Genomic DNA, 23,360 nt, shown 5'->3' with positions numbered 1-23,360 from the left:
AGAGAAGTCAACGATCTGAACCATCGAGAAAGGAAGCTTTGTTTCACAAGGAAACAGGGCACTAAGAAAGAAGTTCTAAATTTGCTTTTACAGTAGTACTTTCTACAATAACACTAGACATAGAATCTAAATTGAAATTATTGTCAAAATGAATTTCATTTATTTTTATTAGAAAAAAAAAAAAAAAAATTGTTCTTCATAAATAGTATACATCTGCTTTACTTGTTATTCATATTGAATATGTACTTGACTTTTGCATAATTCATAAAATCTTAAAAATTGAGATTAATGTCACATTCACTTCTTTTATTAAAGGACATTTATTCGATGCATGATAAATACATAAACAATAAAACTCTTTAGGCACTTTTGACCACAAAAAAAAAAAAAAAAACAGAAAATACTTTTAAATCAAATGATTTTTGATTAACATAAAAATAAATTATTTGATTTCATTGAAAAAAAGAAGTGATTTCTAGAGAAAAATTTTAATTGAAAATTTGAGGCAAATGAACAATATGCAATTATTAATTAATTTAAATAAATCAAATCTAGTCGAAAATTTTTACATTTGTAATAAAAATACTTTAGATCATATATAACAGTGTATATTAAAACATCAATTGAATTTATTTTTTTTTTCCTTTTTATTTATAAATTTCAAAAAAGAAAAAAATATGAAAAGAGGAAAATTATGGCAATGTGAATTTATTATCTCAAACATACAATATAAATTTGTTAGTTTCAATTTAAAGAAGGAATATTATTGCTAAAAATTTATCGAATAGAGCTATGTTTGCTTCTAAATCAAAATTATATTGCATATACTTTATAGATCAAAAAATATTGCAAAACATTTTTCCAGAGGATCTACAAAGAAAAAACTTATTCTCAATCCTGTAATTGGAACAAATTAATGTGAAAATATATGAAAAAAGGCAGCTAGTCAATATGGAAAAAAAAATTGTTTACAAAATTTGACAAAACAAACAAACAAACAAACGAAAAAAAAAACAGCAAAAGGAGAAAATCCCGTTATAAAAAAAAAAAAAAAAAAAGAAAAAACCAACATATTATCAAGAAATATAAGCTAGTAAACTTTGCAAGAAAACATTGTTGAATAATATAGAATTATAGCAAAAGTTATACGACTAAAAGTAACATAAATTTATTATAATTAATAAAAAAAAGAAGACATTCATTAATAATAGGTAAATCGTAAGGTAGGCATTAAATGCTTTATTTGAAATAAAATATTTAATGAATTTTAATATTTTGAAACTCCTTTTGTTGATTTCGTTGTAGTAATTTCGGTCCGATAGCGCTCAGTACCACCTCCAATAGTTGGTTCAAAATTATGTGATCGTTTCACTGATGTTTTCTTATCATAAACTTCATCTTCAGCTATTGAATCACTAATAACTGATTCCAAATCACGATCCTATGAAATGAAATTACATCATATGCTTATATTCTTACTTATCATTAATTTTAGTACAAATAATTTTACTTTAATTATGAAAATATTTATATTTATCCATTTGTATGGATCAATATTTGCTAATTTCTTTATTGATCGTTTATCATTTTTATTTTTGTTTATTTAATTGAAATAAAATAGATATTATTTATCACTAACCGTACTAAATTCACAATTTCTACTCGTTGTTGTATTCCAGTCACGTCGTGCATTACCAATGCTAAATTCTGCTATACTTTCACCTCTTTCTTGTTCATCTTTATCCATCAATGAACTAGAATTATGTGTTCCAACCTGAAATTTCACAAAATAAATTTAGAATAAAAAATGAACAATGATTGTAAATTTTAATGGAATAAATGAAATCTATTTTATACAATAAATCCAACCTGGCATGATGAATGTGATTCGGTTGTAACTTCAATTGGTGGATATACGTGAAATTCCGCGGTAGTGCCGTGAATATCAGCAGTGGTTAATGTTTTTTTGGTTTCTTTTCTTGTAACATCAGTGATCACGTGTCGTTTAATTTCTTCACGTATGGTATATTCGCTTGATGACTGTGACGTAGAATCAAATGCATCATTATCACGATCGAGATGTACACGTGGAATACGCATACCATCATCGAGATAGTCATGAAGTCTTGATACGGCTAACGATCGATGCTGCTGATCATCCATCATACCATTTCCAGATTTTAGTTTCGCACGTGGGATACCTGAGAAAAAAAAAATTAAGAAATAAACTTTTGCATAAATTTACAAGCGATTTTTCATCAATATGAAACAACGTCATTAAAAAAAAAAAAATAATAAATAATTAATTGTTTAATTTCATTCCTTGTATGTTTTATATATTTCTCAAAAGAAAGAAAAAAAAAAACATTTATACACAACAAATTGATAGCATCGTCAAATATTATATATTAAAATTACTATTGCTCACAATTTTAACTTTAAAAAACTAACCAATTTCAGGATAATATTCATGACCTGCGGCACTCATTGCTGAAAAATCAGCACCACTTTCGCTTGATGTTGATGCTTCTAGGGTTGACCAAGGCCAAGCACCTTTGCGATATGTGAATGGTTCACGATACAATAAATTATGACGCTTGAAACAGATACATTTCGTGCAGAAATATAGCAAACAGCTGTAAAGAAAGTATAAATATATAATTTAGAAGAAAAAAAAATTCCTATCTTATTTCAATTTTTGAAAAATCAAAATCAAAAAAGATACCAAAGTGTTAGTAGAAGGAAAAGAACTGCCAGAATAACAAGTAGTATCATCGAAGCTTTCGATGGTGCCACATCACAGAATTCACCAGACCAACCATCACTGCACACACAGGTGATATTATTTGTCAAAGCATTGTGTACACAATCACCGTGTGAATTGCACAGATCACAAAGTAATGCACCGCAAACTCTTCCCGGTTCTTCCGGATTGCCATCAACATAACCTTCCGGACAGTGACATTCATAGCCTATAGCTTTGTCAACACATTCCGCAACACCTTTAAATATAAAAATTCTCAAATTTAAAAAATATAAAAATGAAAAAAAAAAAAAAAACTATGCAGTATTTTAGATAATATAATTTAGTTAAAGCTCTACAAATTCATCTACGATTTCTATTTCAAAAAAATTTCAAATATATAAAGTTTACAAAAAATATTTTTGTGACATTTGCATACAAATAAATTGTAAATTCCTTTTGTCATCACATAACTATATTATAATTTCATTTTCAAATATTTTTAACTAAATAATATTTATTGTTTAAGCTAACATATGTTACAATATCAAAAAATTATATTTAACCTGAACAATTGGTAATTCCAAGAGCACATTCATCAATATCACGCATTTTGAGACATAAAATATCCTGATCAAATAATTGAGTTCTTTTCTCACTTTTCCGGATATCAACATAACCCGGATCACATTGACATATTGCTTGTTGTTCCTCATTCATACATGTCGTATTTCTTGGACAGAAATTTACATCTGAGCAATAATCCAAAACACAAACACTTCCAGCAATTGCATCTTTTGGTGATGCATCAGTAAACGATGGTAAACATTCACATTTATATAAATGTTCCTTAAAATTATTATAATTTATTAAAAATTTTTCTATTAGTCAAAAAAAAAAGAAAAAAAAATTTGAAAATTTTACGATAATATTTACTTTTTGAATACTCTTAATCTGTTTACTTCATTTAATTAATAAAAATTTTCTAAATGATTTATTAAACAATCAATTAAAATTATTGAATAGTCAAATTGAGAAAAATCATTAAAATTATATCTATGCATACCTGATCAATACAACGAGCATTTTCAGAACATTCATTATCTTCTTTTCGTTCACATTCATTATAACCAGTATTAGGTAAACATCGTCTTCCAGGATCCGATGGATTTAAATCACGATATCCTTGTCCACATTCACAACGATAAGCATTCGGTCCAAGATCAATGCAAATTCCTTTCGGATGACAATTATTCTAATAAAAATAATTAATAATAATAGTGATAATAATCATAATAATAATAATAATGTATTAATTCTTACTTTAAATGATTTGAAAAATACTTTTTACAAAAATAGCAGAAGTAGTCAATAATTAATTTTCAAAAATTTTGATGCTTGAATCAATAAAGAAAACATATATATATTTGTATATTTTTCATTTTTAAATCAGAATATTTTTTACAAATTTCACCTTCCAACATGCTTTAAATGGATCTGATTGATAACTATTAATGTATAAGCCACTTTGTCCAATTTGATAATTATTTCGATCCATAATATATCGAATGAGCATATGATATACATCTGATGGTAGTCGTACTGAACCTTTTCGGAAATAAACAGTTGAATTAAATAAAATACCTCGATCCCATGTTGCATTAATATTCATTGGATCCATAATTTCATTAACCTAAAAAAGTGCAAAAATATTTGAGTAAAATTAAAATTTTACATTATATTATTTCAGAAATTTTAATGTATAATTTTTTTTTTGAAAAAATTTTCCAAAAATATCTCACTTCAGCTGTAACAAAAGAACCAGCTAATGCAGTATTTGGATAGCACTGTCCAATGCCATTTTCAAATCGTTTGACAAGTTCCTTGGTAACCATATGTCGTGGATTTGCTAAAATATCCGTGTACATCAATTTTTCATCATCTTTTCGCATTACCCATAAAACAATATTCCAAGCTTCCACCGGTCTACAAATATCGGTTGGCGATGAACGCTTCTCACCGTGTGTGCAACCACAAAGAGATCCAGCAATACATACCTAAAACATAGGTAGGTTAACAAAATATTTTAATAATTTTAAAATTTGAATATGTAAACAGATAAGAGAAAATATAAAATAGGAATATGCATTATATGATTAATTGAAAAATTTAATAATATCAACAATCTCTAAACGATTAAAAACAGTCTAATAGATATTTATTTTGGTTTTTTTTTTTTTTTTTTTTCATCATTAAAATTTTAATAATAGTTGGAATTTTATTTTTTCATGTAAAATTAAGTGAAAATATTTTAAAAATTTAACCTCGCCAAGTTCATTATTACAAATATTAGTACCGCATACTTCACCATGTGGTAACTTTGGTCTGCATGGATTTAATTGATCATAATCAGATGCTACACGAAGTGGTCCACCACCAATGGCACCATTTGTTCGTTGAATTGATTTTGCTAACTGATCCCACAAATTGCAAATATCAGTTGGTGTTCCACTTGGAAGAAGTGCCACCGAAAAGTTAAACAGTAAGCCATCTGGCCAAGAGCTAAAATTTGATTAACTAAGCTTGATTAATTAAGTTTTGATTAAATAAAATTGATTAACTAAGCAGTAAGCTTATGTAATTTACTAGTCTAAAAAAAAAAAAAAAAAATAATAGCTTTCATTATTAAATATAAAAAAAACCACCGAAAAAAGAAATTTGTAACAGTTTTTATTTGTAAGCATTGTATTTTTTTTTAAATACATATTAAAAAATCTACCAAAAAAAAAAAAAAAAAAAAATAGTTTTTTAAATATTATATTATTTTAATATAAAAAAAAAAATTAATAACTACTTTTATTTTTAAATATTATTTTAAACATAAAAAAGTTCACTGAAAAAAAAAAATAATAAATTTTATTTTTAAATATTATTTGTATAGGATTTTAATAGTTCTTATTTTTAAATATTATTTGTATACGAATGTATAATGCATAATATTTTATAAATCTTAAAAAAGACTCAAAAAAAAAAAAAGAAAAAACAATTAACATACCTATTAACAGTTTTTGGATGTGTAATATAATTAACATCCGTGGTTACGTAACGTGTCCCATACGTGGTACTACTCATCGCACGACCAATATCTTTCGAGAATAAATGCGTTATCTCAACGTATGGTGCACTATCGCTACTACCATATTCCGAACTATATGATAATGTTGTAGTATCTTTATTAAGAATACGAATTGAAAATGGTATACGCTCGACAGTTTCACAACGATCATTTATTGTCGCACGTGCGTCACCTGGTCGACACATACATTTAACACCACCAACGCAAACTTCATTACGTTTTATTGCGCAGTAATTGTTACGTCCACATAAGATTCCATCAATACGTGGTGCATCTTGTGGTAAAATTGTTGTAATTTTTTCTTTTTGAAATTCTGCAAAAAAAAAAATAATTAAATAAAATTTAATTGTTTCATTTATATTCAATTTGAATGTAGTTACAAAAATGATACAATTCAAAAATTAATAGAAAACTAGAAGAATTTTTTATACTTCTGAAATAAATTTCAATATTTATACAATTAAATTTTATCATTAATAATTTTAATATTTATTCTTCTTCTTAATTTGCTTTTTATTAGAAATAAGATTGAAAGATCAAAAATTTAAATTCAAAAAAAAAAAAAAAATTTGAAATACCAATGCAAACTCTGCCCGGTTCCTGTGTATTCGGTGAATTATCATAATATCCAGCTTTACAATGACACGTGTATCCATCATCTAAATCTTCACAAACAGCAAATTTCTTATCACATGTATTATCGGTCGAGACTGAGCATTCATTAAAGCGACATATTCGTCCAGGTTGTCCTGATGGTGACTCATCATGATACGGTTTTTTACAACGACATTCGTAACCACCTTCCAGATCAATGCATTCCGCATGACGATCACAATCATTCAAATTTGCTGATTCACATTCATTGATAACTGTAATTTGATCATCGTTATCAGTTATTACAATCAGGAAATGGTCAAATTTATATATTGCATAATCAGATATTTCAAATCATATAAATTCATTATTTAAGTATTTAAATATGAGTCATAGCATAAGCCATAAGATTGATTACATAGCTCAAATTTTGAAGTTTTCTTCAAATTCATTCATGTTTTTTTTTTTTGGTTAATATTTCAATTCCAATTATCAAAATTATTGCTACCATTGCTCTGAACTATCAGTTAATTAATGAAATTCTATTACTTATAATTATTAATTAAATTATATTACACTGCAAGCATATATGATAATAACATTAATTTTTTCTTTCTATGAATTTGTTAAACAAAAATACATTTTTTACCTTTTAAATCATTTCTCATTTCAAATTTTATTTTAAATAAAATATATCAAATTTTAAACAATTCATGTTAATTTCACATTATGATTAATGGAAATTTATGAATAATTCAGGCATTTTTCATTTTTTTTTTTTTTTTTAAATATCTAAATTTTTGAAGAAAATTTATTTTAAAAAAAAAGAAACTTACTGTAAATACATGTGGTACCAGGATGTTTTGGATTACCATCATGATAACCATCACGACAGTGACATTCATAACCATTTTGCTTATCAATGCAATCTGCGAAACGTGAACAATTATTTAATGATGGATTACGGCATTCATTTATTTGTTGAAAGCATTTACGGCCAGGTCTACTTGGATTTGGTGATTGGTCAACGGAATTAAGTGGACAACGACATGTATAACCATCCGGTAAATCTTGACAAATAGCCAATGGATGACAGTCATTTAATGAACGATCCAAACATTCATTTATCTAAAGTAAAAAATGTATATAAATTTTACATTGAAATTTGAAAATCTTTTTTTTTTTTTAAAATACATTCTATTTTTAATTATTAAAATTTAATTAAAAATAATATATGCCACAAATGATTCATAATAAGTAGATAAAAAGAAAAATTTTTTATTAATTTGAATAAATCATAAATTGAGTAATATGTAATTTATTTACTCGAAATAAATTTATTAATTATAAGTTGAGAAGAAAAAAAAAAAAAGCAAACTTGTTCAACACAAATTCGTCCCGGTCGATTAATTTTATCCGGTGATTGATCAATGTAACCATCCCGACAACGACATGTATACTTTTCATCATTTTGTGTTTCACTACAAATAGCAGCCGGATGGCAATCATTCTGATTTGCATCCAAACAAATCGGTTCAGTAAGAATGCAAATACGGCCTGGCTTATTACGAGTATCCGGTGAACGATCTACATAACCTTGTAAGCATTCACAAGTATATGTTTGCTTTCCTGTTGCACGACATGTTCCAGCCGGATGACAATCATTCAGAAGTGGATCTTGGCATGGATGCTCTAAAATTTATTAATTTTAATTTTCAAAATTAAAGAAAAAAAAAAAAAAAAAAAAAAGGATGCAAAAAATTCAAATTAAAACTTCAGTTATTTAATTAATAATTAAATATTTAAAAGGTGATAAAAAAATTCGTAAAATGACTTAAAATGATTTGAAAAAATAAATTGAAATTATAAAATATTTGTTTCAATGCAACAAATATATTAATTACTCATTTATTTATTATTATTATTATTAAAAATTTATATGATTTCATCAAAAAAAATCCTACTAACTTGGTGGTGGTGTAACTGGTGCAGGTGGTTCACAAACATATCCATTTTGTGTTCCATCAGCTGAACGATCAACAAATCCATGTGCGCATTCACAACGATAACCTTTTGGCTCATCATAACAAATAGCATTACGTGAACAATTATTCAAACGTGGATCTCGACATGCACTATCTAAAAATATTTCTTATCAAATATTAACCTCAATTATTAAATAATTTTCAAAATTAATCATTCAAATATTGATTTAAAAGAGAAAGAAGAAATAATTGAGTGATAATTACTGATGCATATAAAAAAGATAATTAATATAAATCTTACTTCGAACACAAATACGTCCTTTTTTATCGGACGGTGATTGATCTACATAACCTTGAATACAGGTACATTCATATTTATTACCACCAAGAGGTTCACATACAGCTGCTGAACTACATTCATGATTTGATGGACAAACTTCTGAAAAAAATTTTTCACATTTGATTTTATTAATATTTGATAAAATTTTTAAAAATTTTTTATAAAATTTATATTAAGAATTTTTAAATATAATAAATGTTTGTAATAAAATATCTCACCTGGTGTACCACATACTCGTCCTGGTTGTGTAAGTAAATTAGGTGATCGATCAATAAATCCATCTTTACATTCACAGGTATAACCTTCCTCTAAATCACGACATTCCGCTTGAGCACTACACGTATGCCTACCACTTGTACATTCATCTATCAGCTATAATAGAATATTTAAATTCATTTACTGATTAATTCAATTAAATGGAATAACCTTAATCATAAATTTGCTACTGTATTAAATAAAATGAAATTTGTCGAATTAAACCCAAAACTTCTTTCTTATTCATCATTTTTTAATTCAAAAAAAAAAAAAAACAGTTTATATTTTTGTAAGTTTTTTTAGTTAGTTTTTTTTTTTTTCTTTAAAATTGATATTATTATCATTTTATTATCACTAATCACAATGCTCGTTAAAATAAGATGGAAATAATTGATGAATTCGAAACTTATTCCATTTAAATTGAAATATACATTGAATTATCATATATTTACCTCCACACAGACACGTCCCGGTCGATTGAGACGATTTGGTGATCGATCAGTAAATCCATGAGCACATTCGCATGTAAATGATTGCTCATTATCACGACAAATTGCATTCGGATCACAATCATGTTTACCCGTCAAACATTCATTTTCAACTGCATGAAAAAGAATTTAATTTTAATTTGATTAAATTAAAATATGCAAAAGTTTAATCTTAAACATATATAATTTTTGGCTAAAACAAAATTAGATTAATTACTTAAGTCATTAGGAAATAAATTTTATATTATTGGTTACATTTTATTATTCATTCTTTCATACTTAAATTTTTAATTTTAAACTTTTAATACATCAAATTTTATATTTTTAATAGTACATATAATTTTTATATTTAATATTTAAATCATTTTTATATTCAAGATATAACCTTTTGAAAGTAAAACTTACAAACAAGACATACACGACCGGGAAATGCCGGATTTGGAGAGATATCTTTTGAATCTGGTGGACATTCACATTGATAAGAATCAGTGGTATCAGTGCATTTTGCCGTCTTATCACAATCGTTTAATTTAGGATCAGAGCATCTGTAAGAAAATAAAATATTATTAAGCAAAACTAGTGATCATATTAGAGTTGTAAATTATTTAAATAGTCAATTCAAAATTTACAAATTCCTTTTTGTAAAATTTGATTTAAATTTTAAATATTAATTATTCCATCGTTCTATTTGTTTTTTTTTTAGTATAATTTAAAATCAAAATAATTTAAAATTTAAAAAACTCTGCAAGATATACTCATTAATGAGTGCACGACATGCACGACCACGGAATGTTGGTGACGGTGACACATCCAAAAATCCATTCTTACACTCACAACGATAGCCATCTTCTTCATCGATACAATTTGCATTTTTATCACAGCTAAAAATAAAATTTGAATAAATTTTATAGCTCAGAAATAAATAAAATAAAATAAAAAAACTTATGGTTACATTAAATAAATTGAAATTTCAAAATGTTTCATTTAAAAATATATCATTTAATAAAATTTAGCACACCTGTTAAGTTCTGTTCTTGCACATTCATCGATCATTTTCTTACACAATCTACCCGGTCGTTCCGGTTTCCGGTCCATATAACCATGATTACATTTACACTCATAACCATCTTCTTTATCGATACATACCGCATTCTGATGACAATCATTAAGATGTGGTAGTTTACATTCATCAATATCTATAATAAAATAAAATTAAATACTAAAGTAATTATTTTTATTGTAATATTTCAGCTGAGTGAATTCATAAAATGTTTTACTAAAATTTTATTTACTTTTTATATTCTCATTAAATTCACTTTAATTTGTTTAATAAATTAATTAGCAAAAAAAAAAAGAAGAAAAAATTAATACAATATTTAATGCTTATCGATGTGAGAAGTCTCATTAGATTAAGAAAAACTAATAAATGTATGAGAAATAATTGGTTAAATTCAAGCATAAACAATAAGAAATGCTGAAAAGTTGAGAAATGATAACTTCCAAGTACTTATAATTGATAAACGAATTGTTATCAATGATATAAATAGTTATGTTAATTAATATGTAAACAAATAAACAAATGTAATATGTACGTGGTTGACAGATACGTCCTGGCTTATCACTGGATGATATATCCTTGAAACCTTGTTTACAACGACACGTGTATGAGGTTGGTTCATCAATACAATCTGCGCTCGGGTGACAGTCGTTCAGTTGAGGGAAGTCACATTCGTTTATAACAGTGCAGGAATTCTTTACTTTGTCACGACTATAGTTTATTGGACAGGCGCATTTTGGTTGACCATTGATTAAGCGACAAACCTTTACAAAATTTGGAATAATTTAACCATTATTGTTATTTTTAATTATCATTATTATTATTATTATTATTATTATTATTATTAATTATTATTATTATTGTTATCATCATTTTTAATTATTATTATTATTATTATTGTTATCATCATTTTTAATTATTATTATTATTGTATTATTAAATACTATTACAACTATTGATTGTTATTATTGTTATCATTATTATCAATTATTATTTACGTTATCACTGCGATATCTGCTAATCATACATTTTGCATTAATAATTTAATTATTATATCGCACATTCAGTAAATATTGTCAAATAATAAATAAAAAATTTGAAAATGTTAGCATTCAGTATAAATTGATAGAGTTGCAGTGAAAAAAGTATTTGTTATAGATTTTAGAGATAAAAGTATAAAATCCGAAATTGAAAATAACAATCCGGATGGATGAATTTACTTCATTTAGTTCCTGTTTACAGGATGATGCACTTGCATCAATACGACATTCTGCCGGTGGCGGAGTTGGTCTCGGTATGCACAATCGTCCAGGTAATGCAACCCGATTTGGACTCTGATCAATAAATTCAGGTTTGCAATGACAGGTATAACTTTGTGTTAAATCTTGACATATAGCATTCTCGTGACAGTCATGCTTCCCAAGGCGACATTCATCAATTAAAGCCGGTCGACATAATCGTCCCGGACGATTTGTAACATCCGGTGATTCATCCACAAAGTCATCTCGACATTTACACATAAATGATTCGGCTGTATCAATACAATCTGCATTCGGTGAGCAATCATGACGATTTGCTTTACATTCATTAATTCCTGAACAGGATTATCTTATTTTCATTTTCTCTTTTTTTTTTTTTTTTTTTTTTTTTTTTTCAATATTTTCAATTAGTTAAAAATTAAATCAATAATACATTAATGAAATTGAGAAATAAGTTTCCGGATAATTTTGTTTCTTTTTTTTTTTTTGCAACTCACTCAGTAAGCAACGTCTTCCGGGTTTTCGAGCAGTATCCGGTGATACATCAATATAACCAGTTGGACAAGCACATTCATATGAATCTTCTGTATCTGTACATACTGCTTCAGGAGAGCAATCATTCTGTCCGGTTTGGCATTCATCAACAACTAAAAACATTTTTTTTTTTTATTTTTTCAGGTAATCTTAATACGAATTAAATTTTACTTAAAACAATTTCAAAATAAAATATTTTGAAAAATGTTAAAAAAAACTTTTTTTTTTTTTGCTTAGATTTTTTATTTTTTAACTTTTAACCTTTTTTTATAAACCGAACAAATGAAAAAACAAAAATTGATTGAACTGACGTCGTTTGCATTTTCGGCCTGGGCGATTTTGACGATCGAATGATACATCTAAATAATTAATTGCGCAACGACAGGTATATGAATCTGGCGTATCCTCACAAATTCCACCATCTTGGGCGCAATCATCCACTTTCTTAGCGCATTCATTTTCTACTAGAAATTTGAAAAATATCATCGATAACTTATACGCATACAAAATTGCTTTTGAAGCAAAATGAATGAGTTATTAGGTAAATCTATAAAGTAATCAAAATTATAGTAAAAATTAAATTTACATGGTTTGCAAAGACGTCCAGGTTTAGAAGTAATATTTGGTGAAATATCCAGAAAACCTTGTCGACATCGGCATAAATAACCTTCGTCAGTATCAGTGCAAATAGCACGATCCGGTGAATCACAATCATTTAGTGTTGGATTATCACATTCAGGAATTACTTTAAAAAAAATAAAAATAAATTATATTTCAAATTTTGCAATCAAAAAAAAAAAAGAAAAGGAAAAAATTGCAAAATTTTTTAAAATTTTGCAGTTTTTTTTTTTTTTTTGATAAAAATATAATTAATAAACATACAAGGAATGCACACTCGTCCCGGTCGATTCGGATCCGGACTCTTATCACGATAACCTGCTGTACAAGCACAAACATAATCATTACCATCATGTTCAATGCATCGAGCATTTCGATCACAATCATTGTTACCTTGTCTACATCGATCGTTATGCCTTTCTAAAATATTGAAATTAAAATTAATACATTTAGTTGTTCATTAGCTATTAATGTATCTATCTATTAGTAAAATGAAATAATTTTTTAAAATTTAATACTATTATAATTCATTAGTGAAAAGGAAAAAAAAAATAATTTATAAAAAAGAAAATTTTTCATTAAGTAATAACCTTTTTGACAATTTCGTCCAGGATTTCGAAGTTCATCCAAATCAGTGTAACCTGTTTTGCAGATGCATTTATATGAATCAGCTGTATCAATGCAGATTGCATTCTTATGACATGTATTCAGTGATGGATTTTGACATTCATTTACAACTTCTTTACAAATAATACCACCAAAGCTTGAAAGAAAAAAAAAGGAAGTAGTATAAGTAATAACTCATTGTCAATAAGTAAATTAGTAATTGTTATTGTCAATAAGTAAGTTAATAATTGTTATTGCCAATAAGTAAGTTAATAATTGTCATTGTCAGTAACTAAGTCAATAATTGTCATCGTCAATAAGTAAGTTAATAATTGTTATTGCCAATAAGTAAGTTAATAATTGTCATTGTCATTGTCAGTAACTAAGTTAATAATTGTTATTGTCAGTAACTAGGTCAATAATTCTCATTGCCAATAAGTAAGTTAATAATTGTTATTGTCAATAAGTAAGTTATCAATAACTAAGTAATAATTCTCATTGTCAATACGTAAATGGCTCATTGTTAACTGTATTATTGGAATCGATTAGTATTACTTTATTTTAAACATTAATATTTATTAGTATAAATAATTTTTTAACTTTTTTTTTTGTTGTTATTACGATAATTTTTTTAGTATTAATGAAATAAATGCTTTAAAAATTTAAATATAATCTAAAAATATACCTTTGAGGATTTGGTGAGAAATCAATAAATCCTTGCTTACAACGACATACATATCCCTGTACCGTATCCGTACAAATAGCATTTGGTGAACATTTATGTGTACCATCTTTGCATTCATCTCGTTCAGCTACACAAATCCGTCCCGGTTTATTAACTAAATCGGAACTCTGATCCAGATAACCATTCCGGCAAGCACATAAGTATCCATCATCCGTATCAATGCAACGAGCATTTCTGTCACAATCATTAGCACCCGATGCACACTCATCTTGCACTATAATTATTATTGATGCAAAAAAGAAAATGTTAAAACAATAATTTTTATGATTTAAACTTGATAACATTACATCAAAAAAGTTATAATTATAAAATTAATAAATCCGGAAATGTTATCCCATCTGAAGACTTATGTCATTAGAAATAATAATGCTAACCTGAAATTTTAACAAATACTAGAATTTTGTAATTTTTCAGAATTTTAGTTTTCAATATATAACTAAATCTATGTTTATTAGTCTACTAAATTTGAAATAATTAATTAATTAAATTGAAATAAATTAACTTACAGCAAATTCCGGTAACATGATGTCGCTTTTCACCTTTAGCACACTGACATATATGATAACGTCCGCTAGAATGTGGCATACATCTTTCACGTTTACGAACGTCACAAGGATTCGGTAAGGTTGGATCACAAGAACCTGGCACAGAACATTGACCCGTATATAAGTTACGCTCATATCCAGTGATACATTCACACTGTAATGCAAATGATTTATCATTAAATTAGCTTACACTAATTAATTTCCTTTTTTTTTTTTTTTTTCAAGAATTATTTTTAATTAATCTTAAGCAAATACTATATATTGTTATGATAGACTAATTAATTAATTAATTAAGAATACATTAATTAATTTTTGTCTTAACTTCCTATCAATACTATTAAATGTTACTAAAAAAAAAAAATAAATAAATAAAATTTAAATTGGAAAATATAGGTACGTATGAATTCACTTACGTGAAAATCATGAGTGGCAACACGTACGCATTCTTCATTTGTGCCACATCGTACACCACCATTATGACAGTCAGCATCATGCGATGACAATATGGTTGGTTCATTTTGTTGTTTCCCATCAATTTTGTGTGTATTATTAGCTACTAAAAAAAAATTTTTTGAAATTTGAATTTTAAACTTAAATTTGATTTTTTCAAACTTTGTCTAAGACCAATATTATGCTAACTAACATTAATTGTAAAAGAGGAAAACTTACAGCAAATTCCAGATCGTTGATCACGCAAATAGCCTTTTGGACAAACGCAAAGATAATTTGAAAATGGTGCAATCACACATATTTCCGGATGTGGACATGATGTAGGCAAATCCGGATTACATTGATTACCACCACAACGTCGAGTACTTGGATGCCGTTGAAATCCTTCTGGACAAACACATTGTGCAGAACTATTACCCTTCAAAAAAAAAAAAAAAAATCCAATGATGTTGAATTAGGGAAAAAAAATATTATTCTGAAATTTTGAAGTAATAAAAAAGATAAATTAAAAAAAAAAAAAAAAACCGGACCTGTACACAAACTTCATTCAGTGTACGATCACAACCAGTTTGCGTTGATGGATTGCATCCACCAGGTGGACGTGGCTTTGGTTCCGGTGACGGACAAGCTGCTTTCTGAATTAATGAACGTAGTCGTGTATCTAAATCCTTGAACTTATCAACATGAAACCATCGTAACGGTGAGCCTGCTATAGCTTCTAATTCCGGTCCCAGAACGTGATCTGTCACGCCAACCGAAAACATATTAATATGCGATTTACGAGCGTTTATAGCAGGTTCTGTAACATTATCTTGACTACGACCATCAGTAATAACAATGCTCACACGTGCAACGTCATCACCTTCCTTACGAGCACCACGTCGCTCTGAGAAACCTTCCATTACCATATGCTGAATTGCAGCACCAGTCCTAGAAATGTAAAATTTTCAGGAAAAAAAAAAAAAAAAAAAGAAGAAAATAAAATTTGGATGAAATTTGATAATTAGAAAAAGTAGTAAATAGACAAAATTTCAATGAATTAAAATTAAGATATTTTGATGGAAATAAACATAAACAAAAGAATAAATAATGCATTAACCTTGTAAGACCTGTTAAATACTGAACTTGTGATATTGCACTGATAACAGATGCTTTATCAGTATATTGGCTTAAGTCAAATTCATGCCGAATTTGATCAGAATATTGGATCAAACCAACACGTGTATTATCCAAACCAATATCAAATAATTCCACAAATTCTTTAATAAATCGTAGCACCTATAAAAGATTTATTTTGTATTTAATTAATTAATTAATTAATGCTAATCATAGTATTGCATTTCTTCTTCTATGGAATTATAAAAAATTGATAATTTGATAATGTTTTTTTTTTTTTTTTTTTTTAAGAGAATAAAATGAAAAATTTAATAACAATTATAAATATTTTTTTTTAGAAAAAAAATTCAATTTTTTTATTAAATTTTAAATAAATAAGATAAATTATAGAAAGATAAAATTTACAAAAAAAAGATTAGCAAATAATAGAGAATTCTGTTTTAAATGTAATTAATTCCCTTTTTTTTTTTTTTTCTTTTCGTTAAAGTTTAAAAAAATTTTTACTTCATTTTTGAAAACATAAGAGCCAATTGAACCGGAACCATCAATGAGAAACATGAGATCAGTTTTTTGTTTTGGACAGGTTGTTTGTACCGTACATACTCGACCAGGTTGTAAATTAGCACTGGATGAAACATCTACAAATCCGGCATAGCATTGACATGTATACGAATCAGGTGTATCAATACAATCTGCATTTTCATCACAGGTATTCAACGTTTGATCAACACATTCATTACTGGCTGAAAATAAAAATTAATATTTCATATTTTGGTTGAAAAAATAAATAAATAAATAAAAATTAGTATTTAAAATTTCATAAATTATCACCAATATTTGAAATTGTTGAGATTATAATAAAAATATTATTTAGTAAAATATTATTATTTCTTATATTTTTTTTACTCAAATTAATAACAAAAATATTAATAAATAAAATTAATTAAAAAAATATTTCACTTTTTTTTTTTATTAACTTTTTATATTTATTTAATTAATTTGTCGCTTTTTTTTTTTAATTTTTTTAACTGTCAATGTTTTTTTTTTTTTATTTTTTACTTTTCAATTTTTTAAATATTTTTTTTTTTTTTTTTAAATTTTACCATTACTACAACGACGTCCAGGTGCAAGTTGAAATTGTGATGAGGTATCCACAAAGCCATCATTACAAATACACATATAACCATCAGTTGCATCAATACATGTCGCATACGATGAACAATTATGAATTCCCGTAGCACATTCATTAATTACTTTAATTAATTAATTTAATTTAATTAATTGAAATTTTATTGTATCTTTCAATAAATCTTATTTTTGAATAAATAAAATTTTATTCCCAAAATTTTACAAACAGAATAAAAAAAAAAAAAAAAAAAATAAAGTAAAAGTAAAAGTTTTATAATAAAATTTTTGTAATAATTGAAATATTTTTTGAATATTTTTCATTTTTTATAGCATTTTAACGATAAAAATGAGAAAGAGAGGAAGGAAAAAAAAAAAGGTTCGCTTACATTCTTTACATATTCGGCCTGGCTTTCCTTCCGGATCCGGTGAAATATCAATAAATCCAGGACGACATTGACATATGTAAGAATCAAATGCATTAGCACAAACTGCATTCTGATCGCAATCATTTACACCAATACATGCAGCATAGACTAAAAAAATAAATTAAAATCAATTATGAACTACGGAAGAAGAATGTAATTTTAGGTAGGTAAATTCAAATTTCTCGAATTTGCAGTTAAATAAATTAGTAATTAATAGTAAAAATAATAATCCCTTTTCTAGGATTATCAAAAAAAAAAAAAAAAGGTATAATTCATTTTCCGGAAAAACAATTATAATTATAATTTCCACTGAACTTCAACTCATTGGCATATTAGGATGGTAAATTTTTGTGTTTTCGTGAAATCATATGGCTAAAAACTATTATTAATTTGGTAAAAAAAATATATAAAAAAAAAAGATTTTTATATTAACTTATTGAGAATAATTGCATAATTTTGTAATTTGATATATTATCATAATAACAATAATCATATATTATCATAATAATGATAATAATAATTATACGTTATCATAACTTTTCATCATATATTTATTGTTACAGTTGATTACTCATTAATTTTACTAACTTAATATTATCATTATTATCCATTTACCTAAAATTAGTAAATTAAAATGTATAAAAATAATTTTAGTACCAATAATAATAACTCACAACGACATGTATTATCCGTAAATCTGAATGCATTTTCAGCGCAATCACAAACAAATTTTCCACGTGCTTTACGATCAGTGCATACTTCATTGGTACCACATTTTGGTTTATCAGGATTGCATGTAATTATGGAACCTTTTGTGGTACCATTGTCATGAAGTTTTTCTTGCTTAGGCTTATGACATACCCGACCTGGATAATGGGTAATATTGGGCGATGCATCAACAAAACCTTGTAAACATGTACAAATATACCTGAAATGATAAAATTTTGAATTCAAAATTTTATAATTTATTCATCATTTGAAAACATTCACATAATTTATTAAAACTTTTAAAAGCTTAGAAAAAAAAAAAAAGCAATCTATAGTTATATTATCTTTCTTAAAAACCATCTAATATTACCGCCTTAATTAATAACTTTAAAAAAGAAAACAAAAACACATAAATTAATTTATTCATTTTTTTTTTTCAAATTAAATAAATTAAAAAGATTGCAAGAAATTTATACCCTTCTTTAGCATCCTCACAAATAGCATTCTCTGAACAATCATTCATTGATGGATTCAAGCATTCATTTATTGCTTCAACACAACGACGACCAGGTAAACGTTCAAATGAACTAGATATATCAGCAAAACCAGGACGACAACTAAAATGAATAATTTAATGAGTAATAGATTATTCATACAGAAATATTTTATTAGTATTACTATAAATTTATTCATTCATCATTTAAAATAAATTGAAAATAAAAATTTTAAATACAAATTTAATTTAATTAACATATATATACCTGCATGTATACTCTTCATCTGTATCAACACATACAGCATTAGAATCACAATCAACATGATATTTCTGTGGTTCAGCGCATTCATTTACACGTGTACGACAAATGCGCCCTGGTGTACCTGATGGCGATATATCCGCAAAACCACTTTTGCATTGACAAGTATAACCATCAGCCTATAATAATGCTAACTTAACAAGAATTTAATACTTAAAAAAAAATAATAATAATAATTAATAATTTTTATATTTAAAAAAAAAAAAAAAAGAGAAAGCAGAAAAAACTGCATTTTAAGTAATTTACAAAAATTAAATTCTTTATTCCAAATATTACTAATAAATTACCTGATCAATGCAATCAGCATTTGAAGCGCAATCATTAAGACGTTGATCATCACATTCATTAATTACTAGACATCGACCATCCGGTAAACGATCATATCCGGTTGCACATTGACATTTGTATGTACCATTAACAAATAAGCATACTTCTTTCTTTTTTGCATCACAACTCATCGGATCATTAACATCGCATTCCGGTGGTTCCGGAATAAATGCTAGAAAAAAAAAAAAAAAAAAGATTTTCATAAAAACGAGTTTGTATATACATTTTCTCTCCCTCTTTCTCTCTCTCTCTCTCCACCTTTCACTCTCTCCTTGTCTCTTTCTTTTTTTTTTGCGACTTCTTTTTCTTTTTAACCTAAATTTTATTATTTAATTATTGTATCTCTAAGAAAGTTTAAAATTTTTTGTCTTCCATTAATATTTATTTCTTTTTGTTTCATAGTTGAAATAACAAATGAAAATGGCATATTTTGTCACTTTTTTTGTCATTTTAAATTAATTAAACTTATTTAGTGCAACTAATTAAATATTTCTGTCAATTTAAATTAGACGAAAATTATTTTTTATCAGTGTTAATGCAATATATCTATTAGAGTAATTTAAATTTACTAATTAAAATTTCAAACCTCTAACACAAACACGTCCAGGACGATTTACAACATCTGGACTTTCATCTCGAAATCCATCTCGACATCGACAGGTAAACAAATCAGCTGTATCAATACAGGTTGCGGAAGATGAGCAATCATGTTTACCAGTTGCGCATTCGTTTACTACCCTTGAAAGAATTATATTTAAAACCTAAACGATAATTTAATTAAGCAAATTTTAATTAATCAAATATTCAAATTAAAATGATGCTAAATTGAATTTCATTTTAATAGTAAACATAAACAAATGATTCTTTTTTTCAAACAATTTTAGAATTAGTAAATTAATGAATTTAGGATAATAATAATAATAATTCAACTGTGTTTCGTCTTTAAAATACTATTAATAGCATTTAAATCAAATAGCAATTTGTACTGTATAATTTTATTTTAGAATAATTATGATTTAATGCATTACTAACTTTCGACAGACATGTCCTGCAGCCATGCCATGTTGTCGAGAAATGTCAACATAACCCGAGAAACATTCACAAATTGGTCCAAGTTCAGTTTCACGACATTCCGCTTCTTTGGCACATTGAATACTGGCACATATATTTGCTGCAAAAAAGAAAAAACAAAAGCCTAATTTATATTTTTAACTCTAAACTTTAATAATTTAAATAAATTAAATAAACAAGCAAAAGTTTATAAATTTTAATCAATTAAAATATTACTTCAATTATTAGAAATAAGGTTAATATTCAAATATTTATTATCAATAATCCTTTTCAAATTTTCATTTATTAAATTTAATAAAAAGTTTTCTCAAATTAATCATTGAGAAGTTAAAAGAAAAATAATAATAAAATGCGTTTAATTTCGATACATTTTATTTCTATCCATTTAATCTGCTAAAATTCTCGATTTATTTACTATTTGAAACTAACAAATCAATTTCAAATCAATTTCAAACCTACCTTTCTTACAACTACGCCCAGGTGCATTTTCTTGATTTGGACTATTATCAGTCCAACCTGGCTTACATTGACAATTGTAACCATCCAAAGTGTCCTCACATTTTGCATTTTCATCACATTCATGGGTACCAAGGACACATTCATTGATTACTAAATTAAAATTTTATTTTAATTGCAAAATTTAACGGTAATATCAATCAATTTAAAATTATAAAATTTAACAAAAATCATTGAATTTAAATTTAAAAGCTTTACAATAAACAATATGAATGATTTTTTTTTTTTTTTTTTATATAAAGTTGTTTTCACTGTTTTAAACATCTTTTTATGAGTATTAAAATTAAAATTTGACTTCTTTCTTGTAGTATTGTTTATAAACATTTGATGAATAGCTTATCAGTGAATGATAATTTTTAATTTTTAATTAGTATTTTTCTTTTTTTGAAATGAAAGAAATAACAAAAACAATTTAATTAAACAATGATTGTGCATTTTTAGATATTTAATTTTAGTTTTATTGTATATTTTCACGTACTTTTGTAAATAAACAATTATTTTTACGTTTATGTGTAAATGACTGTAAGAAAGACATCGAATTCAAAAATTAATTTAAACAAAAAAAAAGAATGTTCATTTGACATTCTTCCGCTTTTTCTCAATTTTACCCCTAAGATGACCTAGAAAAAATTAATTTACATTCCACAATCAAATGAATTCAAAAATTTGTCGTAAAAAAAAAAAGAAAAGAAAGGACGACAAAAAAAAAAACCAAATAAAATAAAAATAATGTAATTATTAGCCATAATTATCACTATTTGGAACAAAATAATCATAATCAATAGTCATAATTGCCACTATTTAAAACGAAATAATCATAATTATCACTATCTAAAGCAAAATAATCACAATTATTAGCCATAATTATGATTATTTGCAACAAAAATAATCACCTCAAATATTTTTTTGAACTTTTCGGAATTTCCAAAAACATTTTTTTATCACACAAAAGTGAAAAAAAAAATTTGATATTTTTTCTTTTCTTAAATTTAAATATTTAAAATTTCAAAAGAAAAAGCACTGCTTCCTTTTCCTTTTATTATTATTTACTTTTAATTATTTATTTATTTATTTTTTTATTTATTTTATTTATTTCTTATTTTTGTCGTTGTCAAAGTTTGAAAAATAAAAAGAAAATGAAATTTTCATTTTGCATTTCAAAATAAAAGAAAAAAAAAATTTATAATTATTATATGACATTTCATTTCTTTTTCTTCTCTTTTTCTTTTTGTTGTTTTAAATTTTTTTTTTTTTTTTTTGAAAATTTTTTGAAATAAATTCTCTGATGGAATAAGAAGAATTGAAAAAAAAAAAAGAGTGCAAAGAAGAAAAGAAAGAAGTGAAAAAAAAAAGTTCATTTTACAATAATATGTTTAAAATAATTTTGTTTTTTTTTTTTCAAAGTAAATTTATCTTAATTAATAAAATTTAAATTTAATGAACTGATAAATTTCTTTCCTCTTACACACTATCAAATTTTTTTTTCGGTTACAATCAAAATGTGTCCAATTTATTTGACAATCATAAGATGTCGAAATGGATATATATGAATATGATAATGATGACAAAAGTAAATCTTTCTCTCTCTCTTTTTTGTCTTTAACAATTTAAAATTAATCTCATCATTATCCTTATCATTATCGCTATCACAATTATTATTATTACTATTATTATTAATTACGATTCCCTTAATCCTTATCATCATCGCTATCACAATTATTATCATTTATTATTATTTTTATTAATTAAATTATTACTATTATTATTAATTACGATTCCTTAATCCTTATCATCATCGCTATCACAATTATTATCATTTATTATTATTTATTATTAATAATTATTACTATTATTATTAATTACGATTCCTTAATCCTTATCATCATCGCTATCACAATT

The 23,360-nt window shown here is 25.7% G+C and overlaps 1 protein-coding gene across 1 annotated transcript in view; it reads right to left on the bottom strand.

Moving 5' to 3' along the window:
* Positions 1–1,267: 1,267 nt before the first annotated feature.
* The window catches only part of Bm11500 (Calcium binding EGF domain containing protein), a gene marked incomplete at both ends in the record, with an annotated part of 49,601 nt that continues 27,508 nt past the window's right edge, over positions 1,268–23,360 (bottom strand). Inside the window, 44 exons of the mRNA XM_043077724.1 lie at positions 1,268–1,441; positions 1,640–1,774; positions 1,870–2,201; positions 2,452–2,636; positions 2,726–3,002; positions 3,310–3,592; positions 3,810–3,998; positions 4,218–4,436; positions 4,546–4,800; positions 5,068–5,305; positions 5,799–6,192; positions 6,458–6,748; positions 7,310–7,601; positions 7,852–8,165; positions 8,442–8,612; positions 8,760–8,897; positions 9,017–9,170; positions 9,506–9,654; positions 9,947–10,086; positions 10,297–10,422; positions 10,560–10,737; positions 11,134–11,362; positions 11,819–12,192; positions 12,355–12,504; positions 12,703–12,855; positions 12,978–13,136; positions 13,274–13,429; positions 13,600–13,772; positions 14,301–14,574; positions 14,867–15,059; positions 15,319–15,461; positions 15,575–15,773; positions 15,886–16,285; positions 16,455–16,633; positions 16,976–17,214; positions 17,575–17,724; positions 17,986–18,132; positions 18,699–18,952; positions 19,209–19,349; positions 19,494–19,666; positions 19,835–20,046; positions 20,461–20,612; positions 20,907–21,045; positions 21,405–21,554. Coding sequence (XP_042933658.1) covers positions 1,268–1,441; positions 1,640–1,774; positions 1,870–2,201; positions 2,452–2,636; positions 2,726–3,002; positions 3,310–3,592; positions 3,810–3,998; positions 4,218–4,436; positions 4,546–4,800; positions 5,068–5,305; positions 5,799–6,192; positions 6,458–6,748; positions 7,310–7,601; positions 7,852–8,165; positions 8,442–8,612; positions 8,760–8,897; positions 9,017–9,170; positions 9,506–9,654; positions 9,947–10,086; positions 10,297–10,422; positions 10,560–10,737; positions 11,134–11,362; positions 11,819–12,192; positions 12,355–12,504; positions 12,703–12,855; positions 12,978–13,136; positions 13,274–13,429; positions 13,600–13,772; positions 14,301–14,574; positions 14,867–15,059; positions 15,319–15,461; positions 15,575–15,773; positions 15,886–16,285; positions 16,455–16,633; positions 16,976–17,214; positions 17,575–17,724; positions 17,986–18,132; positions 18,699–18,952; positions 19,209–19,349; positions 19,494–19,666; positions 19,835–20,046; positions 20,461–20,612; positions 20,907–21,045; positions 21,405–21,554 — 9,173 coding nt within the window. The remainder of the gene's footprint in view (positions 1,442–1,639; positions 1,775–1,869; positions 2,202–2,451; positions 2,637–2,725; positions 3,003–3,309; positions 3,593–3,809; positions 3,999–4,217; positions 4,437–4,545; positions 4,801–5,067; positions 5,306–5,798; positions 6,193–6,457; positions 6,749–7,309; positions 7,602–7,851; positions 8,166–8,441; positions 8,613–8,759; positions 8,898–9,016; positions 9,171–9,505; positions 9,655–9,946; positions 10,087–10,296; positions 10,423–10,559; positions 10,738–11,133; positions 11,363–11,818; positions 12,193–12,354; positions 12,505–12,702; positions 12,856–12,977; positions 13,137–13,273; positions 13,430–13,599; positions 13,773–14,300; positions 14,575–14,866; positions 15,060–15,318; positions 15,462–15,574; positions 15,774–15,885; positions 16,286–16,454; positions 16,634–16,975; positions 17,215–17,574; positions 17,725–17,985; positions 18,133–18,698; positions 18,953–19,208; positions 19,350–19,493; positions 19,667–19,834; positions 20,047–20,460; positions 20,613–20,906; positions 21,046–21,404; positions 21,555–23,360) is intronic.

The sequence above is a fragment of the Brugia malayi genome, assembly GCF_000002995.4.
Source record: "Brugia malayi strain FR3 genome assembly, contig: Bm_v4_Chr1_scaffold_001, whole genome shotgun sequence".
NCBI classification, from domain to species: Eukaryota; Metazoa; Nematoda; class Chromadorea; order Rhabditida; family Onchocercidae; genus Brugia; species Brugia malayi.
This window is presented reverse-complemented; position numbering and strand designations above follow the sequence as displayed.